This window comes from Alexandromys fortis, unplaced genomic scaffold (assembly GCF_014885135.2).
Source record: "Alexandromys fortis isolate MF-2015 unplaced genomic scaffold, M_Fortis_MF-2015_v1.1 scaffold_13, whole genome shotgun sequence".
Taxonomy (NCBI): domain Eukaryota; kingdom Metazoa; phylum Chordata; class Mammalia; order Rodentia; family Cricetidae; genus Alexandromys; species Alexandromys fortis.
Window position 1 is genome coordinate 3,349,158 of NW_026067908.1, and position 14,439 is coordinate 3,363,596.

General features: G+C 36.7%; 1 protein-coding gene across 3 annotated transcripts in view; it reads right to left on the minus strand.

Annotated features, from left to right (window-relative positions):
• Eps15 (epidermal growth factor receptor pathway substrate 15) overlaps positions 1-14,439 on the minus strand; it is a 94,121-nt gene that overhangs the window by 35,023 nt on the left and 44,659 nt on the right. For all 3 annotated transcript variants that reach the window (XM_050136158.1, XM_050136157.1, XM_050136159.1), the window contains exons 12-13: positions 10,858-10,943; positions 2,151-2,223 (exon numbers count right to left, since the gene is read on the minus strand). In XM_050136158.1, coding sequence (XP_049992115.1) covers positions 2,151-2,223; positions 10,858-10,943 — 159 coding nt within the window. The remainder of the gene's footprint in view (positions 1-2,150; positions 2,224-10,857; positions 10,944-14,439) is intronic.

Consider the following 14,439-nt stretch of genomic DNA (forward strand, 5'->3'; position numbering starts at 1 on the left):
TGCAAGCAAAACATTCATAAAATAAAACTAAGTAAAATATTAAGGCTTTTGGTTTTAAAACTTTAATTTCTATGCTTGAGAACTGAGTTTATGTAATCATGTTATTTAATTAGCTGGAGAAACACCAGCACTCAAAAGAGACAAGGTAGGACACTCAACAACAGACTGAAATGTCTTTACTTCCATTTCTCATTAGCACCTCCTTTACAAAGTGGAGCCAGGAAGTAGCCAAGCATACATTTTGAGATTCTGCTATTTGAAATAGCTCTAGTAAATGGCCTTTTACCAGAAAAAACAGAAAAGTAATATTGAAAGCAGGCCATGGTGGTGCACATTTGTAATCTCTGTATTTGGGAGGTCTGGGTCATCCTCAGTTACACAATGAGTTCAATGTCAGCTTGACTTACGCGAAACTCTGTTTCAAAAAGGAAAAAAGAAAAGAAAGTGCTGAAAGATGGAATGACAGATTTTAATTGTCAGTGTTGCTCCTAGTCTGCACCTCGTTATGACAGGGTAAGTCAGAGCTAATTCAGTAGGAATGAATTCCACTTGTCTGGGGTCTAGCATCTCATTACCATTGATAACACAGAGATGACTCCACTAACCCAGAACTCCATTAATCTCAATGTTACTTTTCAGTGAATTTAATTTCAGCCATCACAACTTGTTCTACACTACGCAAGATCTGAGATGCCTCATATTAGAAGTACCCTATGCAGAAGCCAGTCAGATTTCATGTGTCAATCATACATTTTGGATATCACAAAGTTTAGTAATATTCTACTAACACCATTAAGGAAGATGAGCAAGAACATTATGGAAAAATTTAGCAACAAAACTTCTATAATTATAAATATTTGAGGATATTGAAGGACCAATATAAATTTTAGATCTTTCCTAAACTGGCTATTTAAATGTCCATCCTATTTGTTTTTCCCCAGAAATGTAATAACAAAATATTATCTATGATAAGAACTTGTGTATTTTAGGATAGCAGCTGGTTAAATATAGAGGATGTCTATGACTATACCAGTGACTATATCTATTTCGTATTAAAAAAAAAAAAACCTTTGTAGATTTTTATCCTCTGTTCCAAAGCTGTGTCCAGCAATAAGTTTTCCTGTTGGCATTTTTTCAAGAGGCTCACACAAAACAACGAAACTCAATCAGCTTACCAGTCCACACCCTTTAGCAATAGCAGAAAGAGAAATGTTGGCAATAAATCTCTTGACTTTCATACCACTTTTAGGAAAATTCCAAAAAATAAATTAATGCAGTCATCCAATCAGAGTCAACTACCAACCACAAGTCTCCTTGGCTTCCTCAATCCTTTAGTGAATCATCTTCCCCACCCTAGCATGGTTTTCCTCTATCAAAACAAAATAATGATCTAGCAAACCCCAGTTTCTACCTGTTTAAAAGTACAAGTAGGAAAATCTAACACATAAGTAACATATTAGGAAATGCCTATCCATGAGCTCCTGTTGGCAGCTGCTACCAGTGCCCACACATACAGCACTCAGAAAATGCACCCCAGAAACATGGCCACTTGAAACACTGCTCAATATTGTCACATTTGTCAAATAGAAACAGGTTTATTATCTCCTCTATTTATAAAATATAATTACTAATACAACAGCAAAAATGAATTAAATTTCTTAATGAAAAGTTTCAGGTATTTTAGCTATAAAGCAATTCATAAGATGTTATTTTAAATTGCTCTCTATCATTCCCCATTCTAACAGTGACATGAGAAACACTCTTGAAAATAGTAGGTCTCCCAGCTGAAAAAAACCTTACATGCATGAAAAAGCAATTTGGTTTTTGATGATGCTCCAGTTTAATTTTATTGGTGTAATATTATTTATATCAAGTCATTCAAAGTTATCTTTATTGAGTAATATGTAGGTAAATATCATTAAAATATTCTTAAATCTATAAACATGTGCTTAAAGAAACTGTTTTCTCATTGCAGTATAATTTTTAAAGGGCAGAATTTAGAGCAACAATCATCATTTAAAAAAAGAAACATTTATGTCATACAAATATTAGATATTCCCTAGACCTAATATCATACCCATCAATTAGAAAATACATTTACAATGAATATTCATTCCTACATTAGAAATAGGGCAAAATAGCTCACTTACCTGAACCTCACTTGTCCTCTGCTTAACTGTGTCTTCCTTCTCTTTAAGGTCCTGTTCCACATTGTTCTTTTCCCTAGAAGACCAGCAAACAATGCAAGAATATCTGAGAACATCAGCTACAGCTGGTATGGCTATCCATCCTCCTAAGCCTGAATCGCTTTTTAAATACATGTTGAAACATTCAATTTTTAAATGAAGGGCAGAATTTTCTACCCTCTTTAAATTATTTATGGGATAGAAATCAATATAGGCTCTATTTGTAAAAAAAAAAAAATGCTTCCTCACTAAAATGTGGTGAAAAAAGGATAGATTAAAAAAGGAAGAGGCAGAAACTAATCAATAGAACACTCAGGTTTCACTGATGTCATTGTTGCTATGGTGATACTGTCCAATGAAAAACGCTGGTGAAGAAAAGGAGGAGTTGCATCAGCTCTGTATGCTTAACCCTTAACTACCACTGTCCTATTAAATAAGAATGGCCGAGAGAAACAGTGAGCAATATTAAGAAAAAGGGGCATTTGTGTGTTAATTTCCCTTAAATCACCAGTGTGCATCAATTTTAGAATGCAATAACATAGAAAAATGTAAAAGATTGATAATATACAGGTAGCACGCTGTATGATATATCACATTTACTCCAAAAAGGTTTTTTTGGGACTATCTACGAAACACAATTGGTCAAAAAACAAAATCATATACATTATATTTAAAAACACAAAAGCATTAAGTTTTCCCCTCAAATCAAACTTACAAGGCTCTTCTTTGAAGTATCATCCCAAATTCCTGTTTTTTTTTTTTTTTAACAGAGCTGGAATCATATAAATGTATCTCAAAAAACTTAAGATTTAAATTATAAAATAAAGCTATTTCTTTTCCTATAACAAGTTTAACTTCCCATGTTTACTAAAACCACTCACATATACTGCTCTTATTTTCTATAAAATGAGAGGTAAAATGTCACAGAATTCTCCAGCAATACATGGGGTGGGGAGAAGAAGGCAATATGGAGAGGGGAAGACAGCATTTAAGAAGTCTAGTATGGCAGTTACACCTTACTGGGTCATTACCATGTTTCAAATAACTAACATAACTCAGTAGCTAACAGAACCTAAATGTAAGCTCAGATTTCATTTAACTCTGTCATAAAAGAAAGTGAGGAAATTATACTGAATACGTAAGGAAGAAACTACACGCCTTATTTGTGTATCTCCTCTTGTTAAAGTGAGGCAGCTGTCTTGGATAGGTAGGTACAATGATCTTAAGATCTGTATGGAAGAAAAAGGCACTCCAATAAAGCTATTATTTGTACATTGTTACTGTCAAGTACTTGAGATGGCCAGGGAGCTCACTAACCGTCTGTCAGATGGAGATTTTAAACAGTCCCTTACAGTCGAATCATTATTGCAGTCTTCCTTCAATCCCTCACTGTATGAAAAGGCCTCCCCCCACCTGCAACCTTTATCAAATCAGGTGAAATTGTAAAATAGAAAATCACAAGGGAGAAAAATCTGAAAATACAGCACAAATTCTGATAGCTCAATCTTGTAATTTTTCCCTCCTTATGTGAGCAGATGAGTGTTTTCAGTCCTGCTGCAGTATGTCAGAGATAAGTCACATGAAAATCTAGCGCTCGCCCCCCCCTCCCCCAGCTCCATCTCCCAAAGCCTCAGAGACATTCCACACAAGGTCAGTAACACTTCAGCTCCATTTCAGACAGCAGGTAACAAAAATAGAAAACATTATACAGTATCGGAGATTGCCATGGCAGTCTCAAATGTGAATGTGCATCATTTAAATTCTTTCTGCTGCTCTTTTAACTCTTGTTACTGACAGTCTGCTCAACCCTCCCTACGCTGCTGTTAACTCCTGTTACCCACAGTGCCTGTTGAGAAGACAGAATGTGCACAAGGAAAATAGAGCTGCAAGAAGGCAGTGAGCTAACTTAAAGTAGTGGAGACAGGAGACAGGAAGCTCACTTGGTGAAAAATGAAGAAAGAGCACCAAGATTTGGGCTTTTACTAGCAAGCATCTACGATTGAATAAAATGGAGGATGATTTAAGAGTACAAACTGCTGCTAATATTTTTAAGGTATTGGGAAGGGGGAGCAATGGAAATATCTCTAAACGTATGTTGACTCCAGTCTCCAAAATAAGAGAATCTTTACATATTAGCTCAGAGATCAATAAATTTAACTTCTAATTCATGTTTATCTAAGTAATATTCTGGTTCCTTTAATAATTTCTCTTATGGTCAAAACTAAGTACCATAACATTGTACTAGCCAGACAATGTATAAAAATTAATTTAGATTATAATTTCAGAAACACCAAATTGTTATTCTGTTGTCTTGAAATAGCTGCTAACCTCTAACTACACTCTTATTTTAAAAACATTTAAACATACATTTAGATGCTTGAAAATTGACTGGCTGATTTTCTTATATTCTTCCTTTCTTAAAAAAATAATATATAAATAACCAACACAAAACACCTTTAAAATTTTTATGTGATGTCAGGTGGTAGTGGTGGCACACACCTTTAATCCCATCACTTGGGAGGCAGAGGCAGGTGAATCTCTGAGTTAGAGGCCAGCCAGAGATACACAGAGAAATTGTTTGGAAAAACACCCCCCCAACATTTTAGTGTACTTTTATATAATTATATGCATGTATATGTGTGTGTTCCTTTGATATGAACAGGAAGACATGTATGCATGTGGGGAGCAAGGTAGACATCTCTTCTCTGATCACTCTCCCTCCTTATGCACATTGTGGCACAGTCTCTCACTGGCACCTAGAGCTTGAAGATTTGGCTAGTCTCTGCCTCCCAATGGAGATTACAGGTAGACCACCATACCTACCCCTTATCTATGCTCCCCTGTTAACTGATAAGCCACCTCCTCAGTCCTCAAAGCATTCTTAACATATTTTAAAAACTATTCAAGGCTCTATATCACAATTAAAAGTGATATATTCAGCTTCCCAAGCTGCTCAGATATATTATATGAAAAATAAAAAAGTACTTTCCAGAAAAGGGGAAAGAAATTATCCTACTCATCCTTCATTTAGACTATCCCTCTGCCCTATTCACTCTCACATGCTTGCATGTACTGAGATCCACAGAACCAATACTACAGACAGGAAAGGATGGAACTCCTGGCATTTGAGAGGCTAGCAGTTTTGATTCTGTGTACCTTCACATTGGACCCATCAAGGGAGTAAGGTTCAAGCTAGGCTTTTAGACGTCCACAGAGGATAAGTGTAGAAACTTAACATGAAGTGGTTCAATGCAAGGGCAGTCAGGTTAAGAAAACCTGAGGCAACAATTTACTTCTATTTTTGCCAGGCTCAGTTTACAGGGAGAATAGAGGAAACCATTTGTCTTAACGCTGATATGATGCCAAAAGTATCACAGACAGGATTAAATCACTTTCCACATCCTTCCCAGACACATATTTATTGTCATTTTTCTGAACATAGCATCCATCACTTTCTAAAACTAAAAATCATTAGAAACTAGAAAGCCTGTAAAAACTCACAAAACTATTTTTTTTCAGTCTTGATAGAGAAGCCTGTCTCTGCTTCTCAAGTACTGGGATTAAAGGCATGCACCACTATGCCCAACTCATAAAAAAAATTTAAGAGCTGGAGATACACTGCTCAGTGTTTCTTGAGCATTCACAAAAACCTCGGGATTGATATCCATGTTTAAAACAAAAGGCAACATGTAAAATGGTTAAAATGATAAATTTTACCCTATCTACATCAATGATTAAAATTAATGTAAAAGAAAAAGAAAGCAAAGGTGAGAATTTACAATTCTGGAAGAGGCACACATGGTATGGAAAGCTGAGAGGAAGCATCGGAGACGGTGGTAAGCAAGCTCTGGCACTTGGTAAACATGCAGAGCTGCAGCATACAGGAAATGCTGAGCCCTGGAGGTTTCTAGATCAGACTGAGTCTTTGTTTCTGAGCAGTGAATGACAGAACTTAACAAGATGACTCTTCTTTCCTTTTTGGCTTGTGTGGAAGAAAGGAAGCAGAGGCTTTTATTATTCAGCAGCTGATGACACTTGCTGGAAAGGCTACATAGCAGCCTGACTTGCTTATTTTGGAACTGTCAGAAGTCTAGGGTTAGAGTAGAGTACACAGCAGCTGACAAGCTGTAGCTTTTCATCCAAATGAGTCTAGAAGTCAGGTAACATTTTATTCCAAGTTGGTTAAAAACTTTAAAATTTGAGGACAGATGCTGATTTTTACTTTAGGTTTTTAATTTTGCAAAAATTAGAGTTTAAAGGTCCTTATTTATAATCTATTGCATTAATCAAGTTAAATGTTGTAAACATTTAAGAGTGTATGATATATATGGACAATTCTTAGTTCTTGGATGGCTGTTTTCTTTTTTAAAATTAATTTTTTTATTTTATGTATGTGGAGCATGGGGGAGGAGTATAAATGTGTACTATATGTGTGCAGTGACTACAGAGGCCAGAAGAGGGCTTCCAAAATCCTGGAACTGGGGCTATAAGACAATGTGAGTGAGCCACCTGATGTGGCTGCTGTGAACTGAACTGAGAATCTCTGCAAGACCAAGTGCACCACCATTATTCTAGAGGGAGGTTAGCCATTTTAATAAGCTCCCCCCCCCCACCCACCTTCTTGAAAAGTAAGAGAATATATCCACGGACATAAATTACTGAAAACAGATGTGTGGTGATATTTTGTTTGTGCTTAAACAAATAAAGCTCGTCTGAAGATCAGAGCGTGGAGCTAGTTATACTAGTTACTCATAGAGGCCAGGTACTGGTGGCACTATCTCAGCACTAGGGAAACAGAGGCAGACAGACTTCTCTGAGTTTAAGGTCACCTCAGGCTACACAAGATTCAATCAGTCTGAAAAAGAAACAGAGCCAAGCAGTGGTAGCTCACATTTTTAATCCCAGCACTAGGATGGTCAAGACAGGAAGGGATATGGATGGGTGGAAAGAGGAATATAAGGTGGAGGAGACAGGTGCTCAGCGCATTGAGTCTGAGGATTTGCGGAGACAGGATCTTGCCCAGTTTGGTATGTAGACTGGGCAGAGGTAAAAAGTCTCTATAGTGGCTAGCTCCTTTACTTCTTTGATATTTCAGCAAGCTTTATTGTTAGATCACAAACAAAATATCACATAGATGGGCTGGAAAGATGGCTCAGCAGTTAAGAGCACTGATTGGTCTTTCAGAGGACCTGGGATCAATCCCAGTACCCACATGGCAGCTTACAACCATCTGTAACTCCAGTTCTAGAGGATCCTATATCCTCACATAAAACATATACAGGCAAAACACCAGTGCATATGCATCCTCATGCCCCCACAGAATAAATAATTTAAAAACTATTAAATCAAGATTAAAAACCTCTTCCACTTCAGGGATGTTGCAAGAATTAAAAAAAAAAGAATTTATATAAAGTTGATGTAGCACAATCCCAATAACTATTACAATTACCAATTGCTTATTGGCCTCAAACCAGGAAAACAAATAGGCCTGACAGGATGTGGCTTTTGCTTCCTCATGCTTTGCTAACAGGACAGGCAAGAAGGAAGTAGAAGCTAGCAGAAGTCAAAATATTAACTTTTGCCTCAGCATAAATTACCATGACCACGCTATCCAAGAGACTAAAGTAGTCTCATTTTCTTGCACCTTTCATCTGTCCAGAACTTCTCACAACGGACTGGAGAGATGTTGAGTGGTTAAGAGCACAAGCTGCTCTTGCAGAGGATCTGAGTTCCATTCCCAGGACCCGTAATACCACCTATAATTCCAGCCCCACAGGATCCTAAACTTTTGGCCACCACAGACACCCGATTCACCCATATACACATAATTAAAAATAAATCTTTAAAAAAAAAACCTGTCCCCAACAACAAACAAACAAACAAACAAATAAAAACACCAAAACTTCTCTGAGGCATTTTACTTTCGGAGTAAGGATTCTTTTTTGGTTTTGTTTTCTGAGACGAGGTTCTTTGTAGCTTTGGAGCCTGTTCTGGAACTAGCTCTTGTAGACCAGATTGGCCTTGAACTCACAGAGATCCACCTGCCTCTGCCTCGAGTGCTGGGATTAAAGGCATGCCCCACCACCGCCCGGCTCAGAGTAAGGATTCTTATGGGATCCATGAAAAGCTTTTAAGAACTGGCTGGGCATGGTGGTATACACTTATAACCCCAGTACTCAGGAGGCAGAGATAGGTAGAAATCTGTGAGTTTGAAGCCAGCCTGGTCTACATCGTGAGTGGTAGGACAATTAGGGCTACACAGAGAGACCCTGTCTTGAGAAAATAAAAATAATAAACAAATGGATCAAGTTTCTGGAAATAGAAAAAGAACAACTGGCAACCTAAAGATTTTAAGAACAGCTTAACAAGAGATATTTAACTTGGGCCATCAAGCATGAATAGATGCTTACAGTGTTAAAGGTATAGCCAGGCAATGAGAACAGTAACATGAGAGACAATGAATAAATAAGGTGGCAGGCTGAGGTGAGAGGTAATATGCCTACCTGTATCAGGTGGTTAGAGGAAAGGGATTAGTATAGTTTGAATGTGGATGTCCTCACACACTGTTACATTTGAGTATGTGGTCTTTAGTTAGTATTGCTTTTTGGGAGTCTGCTGTGGCTGGAGGAGTTGGGTCACTAGGAGTGGGCTTTTGAAAGTCATAGCCCAGTCCCACTGCCAGAGTAGTCTCTGCTTTGTGGTCTGGTGGCTGCATGAGAAGTTCTACAACAGATGCCTGCTTCAGTGGACAGAGCCACTCACACCATCCAGCTTGCTTTGCTATGATGGACCGAACCCTCTGAAACTGTGAGCCAATATAAATCCTTCCTTGCTTCAGTTGCTTCTGTCATACATCTCCTCAATAAGAAGAAAAGTGACTAATATAACAATAAAGCAAAAGATGGTTAAAGCACTTTGCTTATTTCTGAAGGTAGAAAGAGTAAATACAATATCTGCTCTTATGAAATTTTAAAGTGTCCTAGGAGAGAATATACTGTGGGAAGTAAGAAGAATGGTCTGGGTGACAGGGAAATGCCATGGGTTTTTTGTTGTTGCTGCAGTTTGGTGTTTTGTTTTGTTTTAGACAGACAGGGTCTCTCTACGTAGCGCTGGCTATCCTGGATCTCTCTCTGTAGACCAGACTTTGAACTCAGAGTTCTGCTTGACTCTGCCTCCTGAGTCCTGGAATTAAAGGTATACGCCTCTGTGATCTGCAGGGGAACACCATGAAGGAAGAGCCCTTCATACACTGATCAAAAATGAAAACAGAATTAAACTAACAACAGTGAGTTACTGGGAGTCTGAGTAGCATATCCTATGTCAACCGGAAGTCTTTGGAATTAAACATCTTCATCTCTAACCAATGAAAGAGCCAGTAAGATGGCACAATGGGTAAGGCACTTGCCACCAAGCTTGACAATCTAAGTTTGATCCTCAGGGCCCGCTGGTGGAGGAGAGAACTGATTCCAGAAGGTTGTGCTCTGGCCTTTGTATACGCACCACAGCACATCCACACACATGTGCACACACAATGCATAAATAAATAAATAAAAATGGTAAAAAAAAAACAACAATAAAAGTGAAATCTTATGTCAAAAAGCAATTTAGTAAACATCACATACACTGTTTGAATTCTTTCCTGTATCATAGTTATACACATTCATTCTATTAAAAAGACTCAAAATCAAAACCTCAAGAGTAAAAACTTTTGTACAGAAAAAAAATACTGAAAGACTAGGTATATAATGAAATATCCTAAAGACTTGGTGATCTAACGAAAACTTAAAAATGCTAGGCATGCTCCTCATAGGTTATTAGTTATCATTTACTATATACATACAACAGCCATAATATCCCAATTATCAAAGCTTGGTAAAAGCTTAAATGCCCAAATGTAATAACTATTAGAAATGGCAACAAAAGAGTATTTTATCTATGGTGCTAATTCCTATTAAAGTAACTATAAAGGCATATTATACACTAAACAACTGTGCAAGTCAAGAAAGCAAGTGTAGAACATTGAAGAATGTGTCTGTCTACATCAGCTTGAGAGGCACAGAGACAAGTATTTTCCTAACTAGCGGTTTAAATGATAATACACACATAAGCAAGAATGTTTAACGGGGCATTTACAGGCCCTGTGAAAATAAAATATAAACATGATTATAGACACAGTAACCCAATGTTTACTTCTGTCTTGAACCAAAGTAATAAAAAGGTATAGGTGTATGTGTGTGTGTGTGTATTTGTGGGTATATGCACAGATGTGTGAGTGTGAAGGCAAGAGGTCAACAGTGAGTGTCTTCCTTTATCATTTGCCTTATATTTAATTTTGTTTGTTTGTTTTCAAGACAGGGTATCTCTGTATAACAGTACTAACTGTCCTAGACCTTGCTTGTAGACCAGGCTGGCCCTTGAACTCACAGAGACTCGCCTGCTTCTGCCTTCCGAGTGCTGGGACTAAAGGCATGCATCACCACCACCTAACTTATATTTGATTTTTTAAAAAAGCATTCTGATCCCATTTAAGCAGAAATATGGTATTTAAAGAAATAAAGTAGTATTTATCAAAATGTGCATAGAAAATGAGGACGTTTATGTAATACACATATACTATACATATAATCTGTATGTGTGCCTATAAAGTTAGCTATAATTTTACTTTACATACCTCTGGAGGTCAACTATTTCATTGTTAAGAGTATCTAGTTCCTTAATAGCAGAGAAATCTGCAACAGGACTTGATCCTATGATGGTCTAAAAACAGAAAATTCACAGTTATACATTACTACTATACATGCTAAGCACTCAAATTGCTAAAGCCATACAGGGTAACAAGGTATTCCATTTTACTACATATTATCACTTTTAACTCATTTAATAAAATACTTTCCACAACCATATATATATATTTGTAATTATATGTGCTCTTGTATATTAAGACAGCTCCCTTACACCCTCCAGAAAGCTATTATTCAATAATATAAACTCACACCCCAGATCCCATTGCCTTTGTCACATGATCCTAGTTTACCCAGAATTCTGCAGTAAATAAACACATGCAAGATTAGAAATTAATTCCTCCATTAAGATGTGTGATTTAGCAGCAACAGGGATGATGATATATTTCTATTTACATTATCTAGCACAGAATAAGTACATAAATTTTGTTGAGTCTCAGAATTATAATGGTGGTTGACTTTACTCAACAAATACTTTTTGTTAAATGCTTTTATTATCTAATCTAACCAAAAATCAACTGACCAACTGCTCAAACATATCCTACAATAAACACTACTATCACCATGTATGTAAGTCTATATACAGAAAATATTTCTTTTCATTTTTTAATTTTTTTAGTGTGTATTAGTGTTTTCTGTTTTTTTTTTTTTTTTATAAACAGATTTTTAACTCTGTGTGCATGTGCGTACTACAGAGGCCAGAAAAAGGCATCAGATCCCCTGTTACAGGTGGTTGTAAGCAGCCCGACACAGGTTTTGGGAGTCAAACTCCAGTCCCTCTGCAACAGCAGTTTACACACTTAACTGTTAAGCCATCTCTCCAGTCCATTTTTGTGTTTTTGAGGCAAGGTCTCATTTACCCAAGACGGCCTTAAACGTGCTGTGGAGACAACGGTGACCTTGAATTCCTGATCCTCCTGCCTCTACCCACAAGTATGGGGATTAAATGGGACATCATATAGCAACACATAGCTTTCTTTTAATAAGGATGATATCAGAATTGGTTACCAAATGATACTTATATAGATACAGAATCTAGGTTTAATCTACATTCTGTTATCTTGCTAACTATATCCTCTTCACCCGAAAAATGGAGAAATAAATCTCTGCCCTGCCTACTTAGATCAAATGAAGTAACTTTTTCTTTTTTGAACTGCCATTGATGCCCAGTTTGCTTTCTAAAGTCAGAACAAGAGGATGACCGCTCCTTTAAAAGCCCGACTTATACACACCATTACAATCAGATTAACAGATAACAGAATCTTCAGCTTGTGGAAACAGTAAAACTAAAACCTGACTGTGTGAGACCTACGATTAGAACATAAAACTGAGTTGATAACACTAATGCTGTGACTTTCATGTGTCACCACGCACACAGCAGAAGAGATCTAAATGCTCCATACTATTCTATTCCTCACCCTTACACAATCATTAAAATTTACCAGGCACTGCTGAGCCTATCAATAAGTTCTCAAAAGTAATCTAAAGAGTGAATCACTGGAAGGTGAGTATTAACTAAATTTAGAGCTAGCAAACAAATCAAGGGACTGCTCAAAGTTGAACTTATTAATTTGATCAAAAATCTTCAGATTAAATACAACTGTCATTTTATAACATGACCTTTGGCATTTGCATGCCAAAGTAATTTAGAAAACATTGTGCTAAAAGTAAACTTAGCAAACTGGTTAATAAAATATGACAAATAATTCCTTCTACTTTTTTTTATTATCACATTGCCTGCTAATACTGAGTTGTTTTGACTATTAGCATTAAAACTCATCTATAAAGATTCAATTAATTAAACTTCAAATTTTATATTAGTTACAACCTTTTATCAAATATAATTCTTTTAGAGGGGCAGTTGAGACAGCACTTCCCTATGTAGCCTAGGCTACTCTTGAGCTCACTATGTAGCCTAGGCTAGTCTTAAATTTACTGTAAACCTTCTGGCCTCAGTCTCTGGAGTGCTGAGGTTAAAGGTGCACAGTGCCATGATTCTCAAAAATACTTAACTGTTTTATTAAGCTCCATTAATATACAGACCATTACTGAAGCCATATTAAATTAAGAATCTTAAAGCAGATTTCTGCAGGAGACAGTTATTCACTAAGTTTTAGTTTTATCTAAACTTGACCTATGGGTTAGGTTGAGTCAGATATCCAGACAGGTGAAAAAAATGAAAAATAATAGAACTTGATCTCACATTCATTATCAAGAGTAATTTCTATTACTTAAATGCTACTGAGAAAAGTTCTATTAGAGGTGCAAGTACACCAGGAAACACATGGCTTCCATACCTCTTCTTAAAAAGTGGATTACATTTTGCAGCCTTTGCTATTAAAACACCAACAGGCAAGAAGATTAAGTTAAATAAATTAGTTTAGCCTCAAACAAGTTAGAAGGTAATAGCTTTATATTATTAAAATGGCATGCAAGCAAATATGGAAAAGTTCAACTAAAATTATGTATAGTACACGAAGAGTACACAAAGAAAAATGGTAGCATGCCCGTCTTTTAAAATTATTTTATTCATTTATTCAATTTTGAATTATTTTTTATGTGTATGGGTGTTTGCTTGCTTACAAGTCTGTGTAGCAAATATGCGCTTGGTGCCCATGGGGACTAGAAGAGGGATTTGGATCCCACAGACGGTTATAAGCTGCCATGCCTGTGAATGGGGAACCAAACCCAGGTATTCTGGAAGAGCAGCTAGTGTTCTTAACTGCTAAGGCACCTCTCCGTACACTCCCTTTCTGTTTAATTTGTGTGTGTTTTGCTTGTATGTGTGTAAGTGTATCAAACACAAACAGTACTGATGGAAACCAGAAGAGATTGTCAGCTCCAGCAGCTCCCTGGGAACTGGAGTTGCAACCAATGTGAAGCCACCACGTGAGTGTGAGGAACCAAACCTGGATCATCTGGAAGAGCAGTCAGTGCTCTGAACTGCTGAGCATCTCTGGCCCCACATGCACCCTACAAATATTTTCTCTCATGTTGTTTTGTGCATTTTATCAAAGCCTCACCTTAATAATTTTAAGTGGATTGTGAAGTCAGGCCACAGTGCATATAAGTATCAAATGACACATGACAAAAGCATGCTGATCAACCGTTTTCACTGTTTATCAACTTTTCTGCATAAAAAAACACTCTAATTTCAAAATATACTGTGTAAATAAAAAACTGTAATGCTAAAATACAACAAAGACAGCATAAAAGAAAGCTCTAACCTTGAGAGAGAGGGGAGTTAAGAAACTGACAGTACAAGAAAGGCGAAAGCAGAGTGCGGCAGAATGGAAAAAACAGTCCAAACTAGAAAAAACACAGAGGAGGAAAGCGACATTCAAAATGGTTTAGTCGAAGCTACAAAAAAAATGCAGTTCTTTTAAATAAAATAAAAAAAAATAGATAATGAGAAGAGATTATTTGAAAGTCAGTACAAATTTTAATATTTTTGATTAATAGATAAGGCAACAGTTATAAAATATCAAAATTAGCAGTTATAAAATATTTCA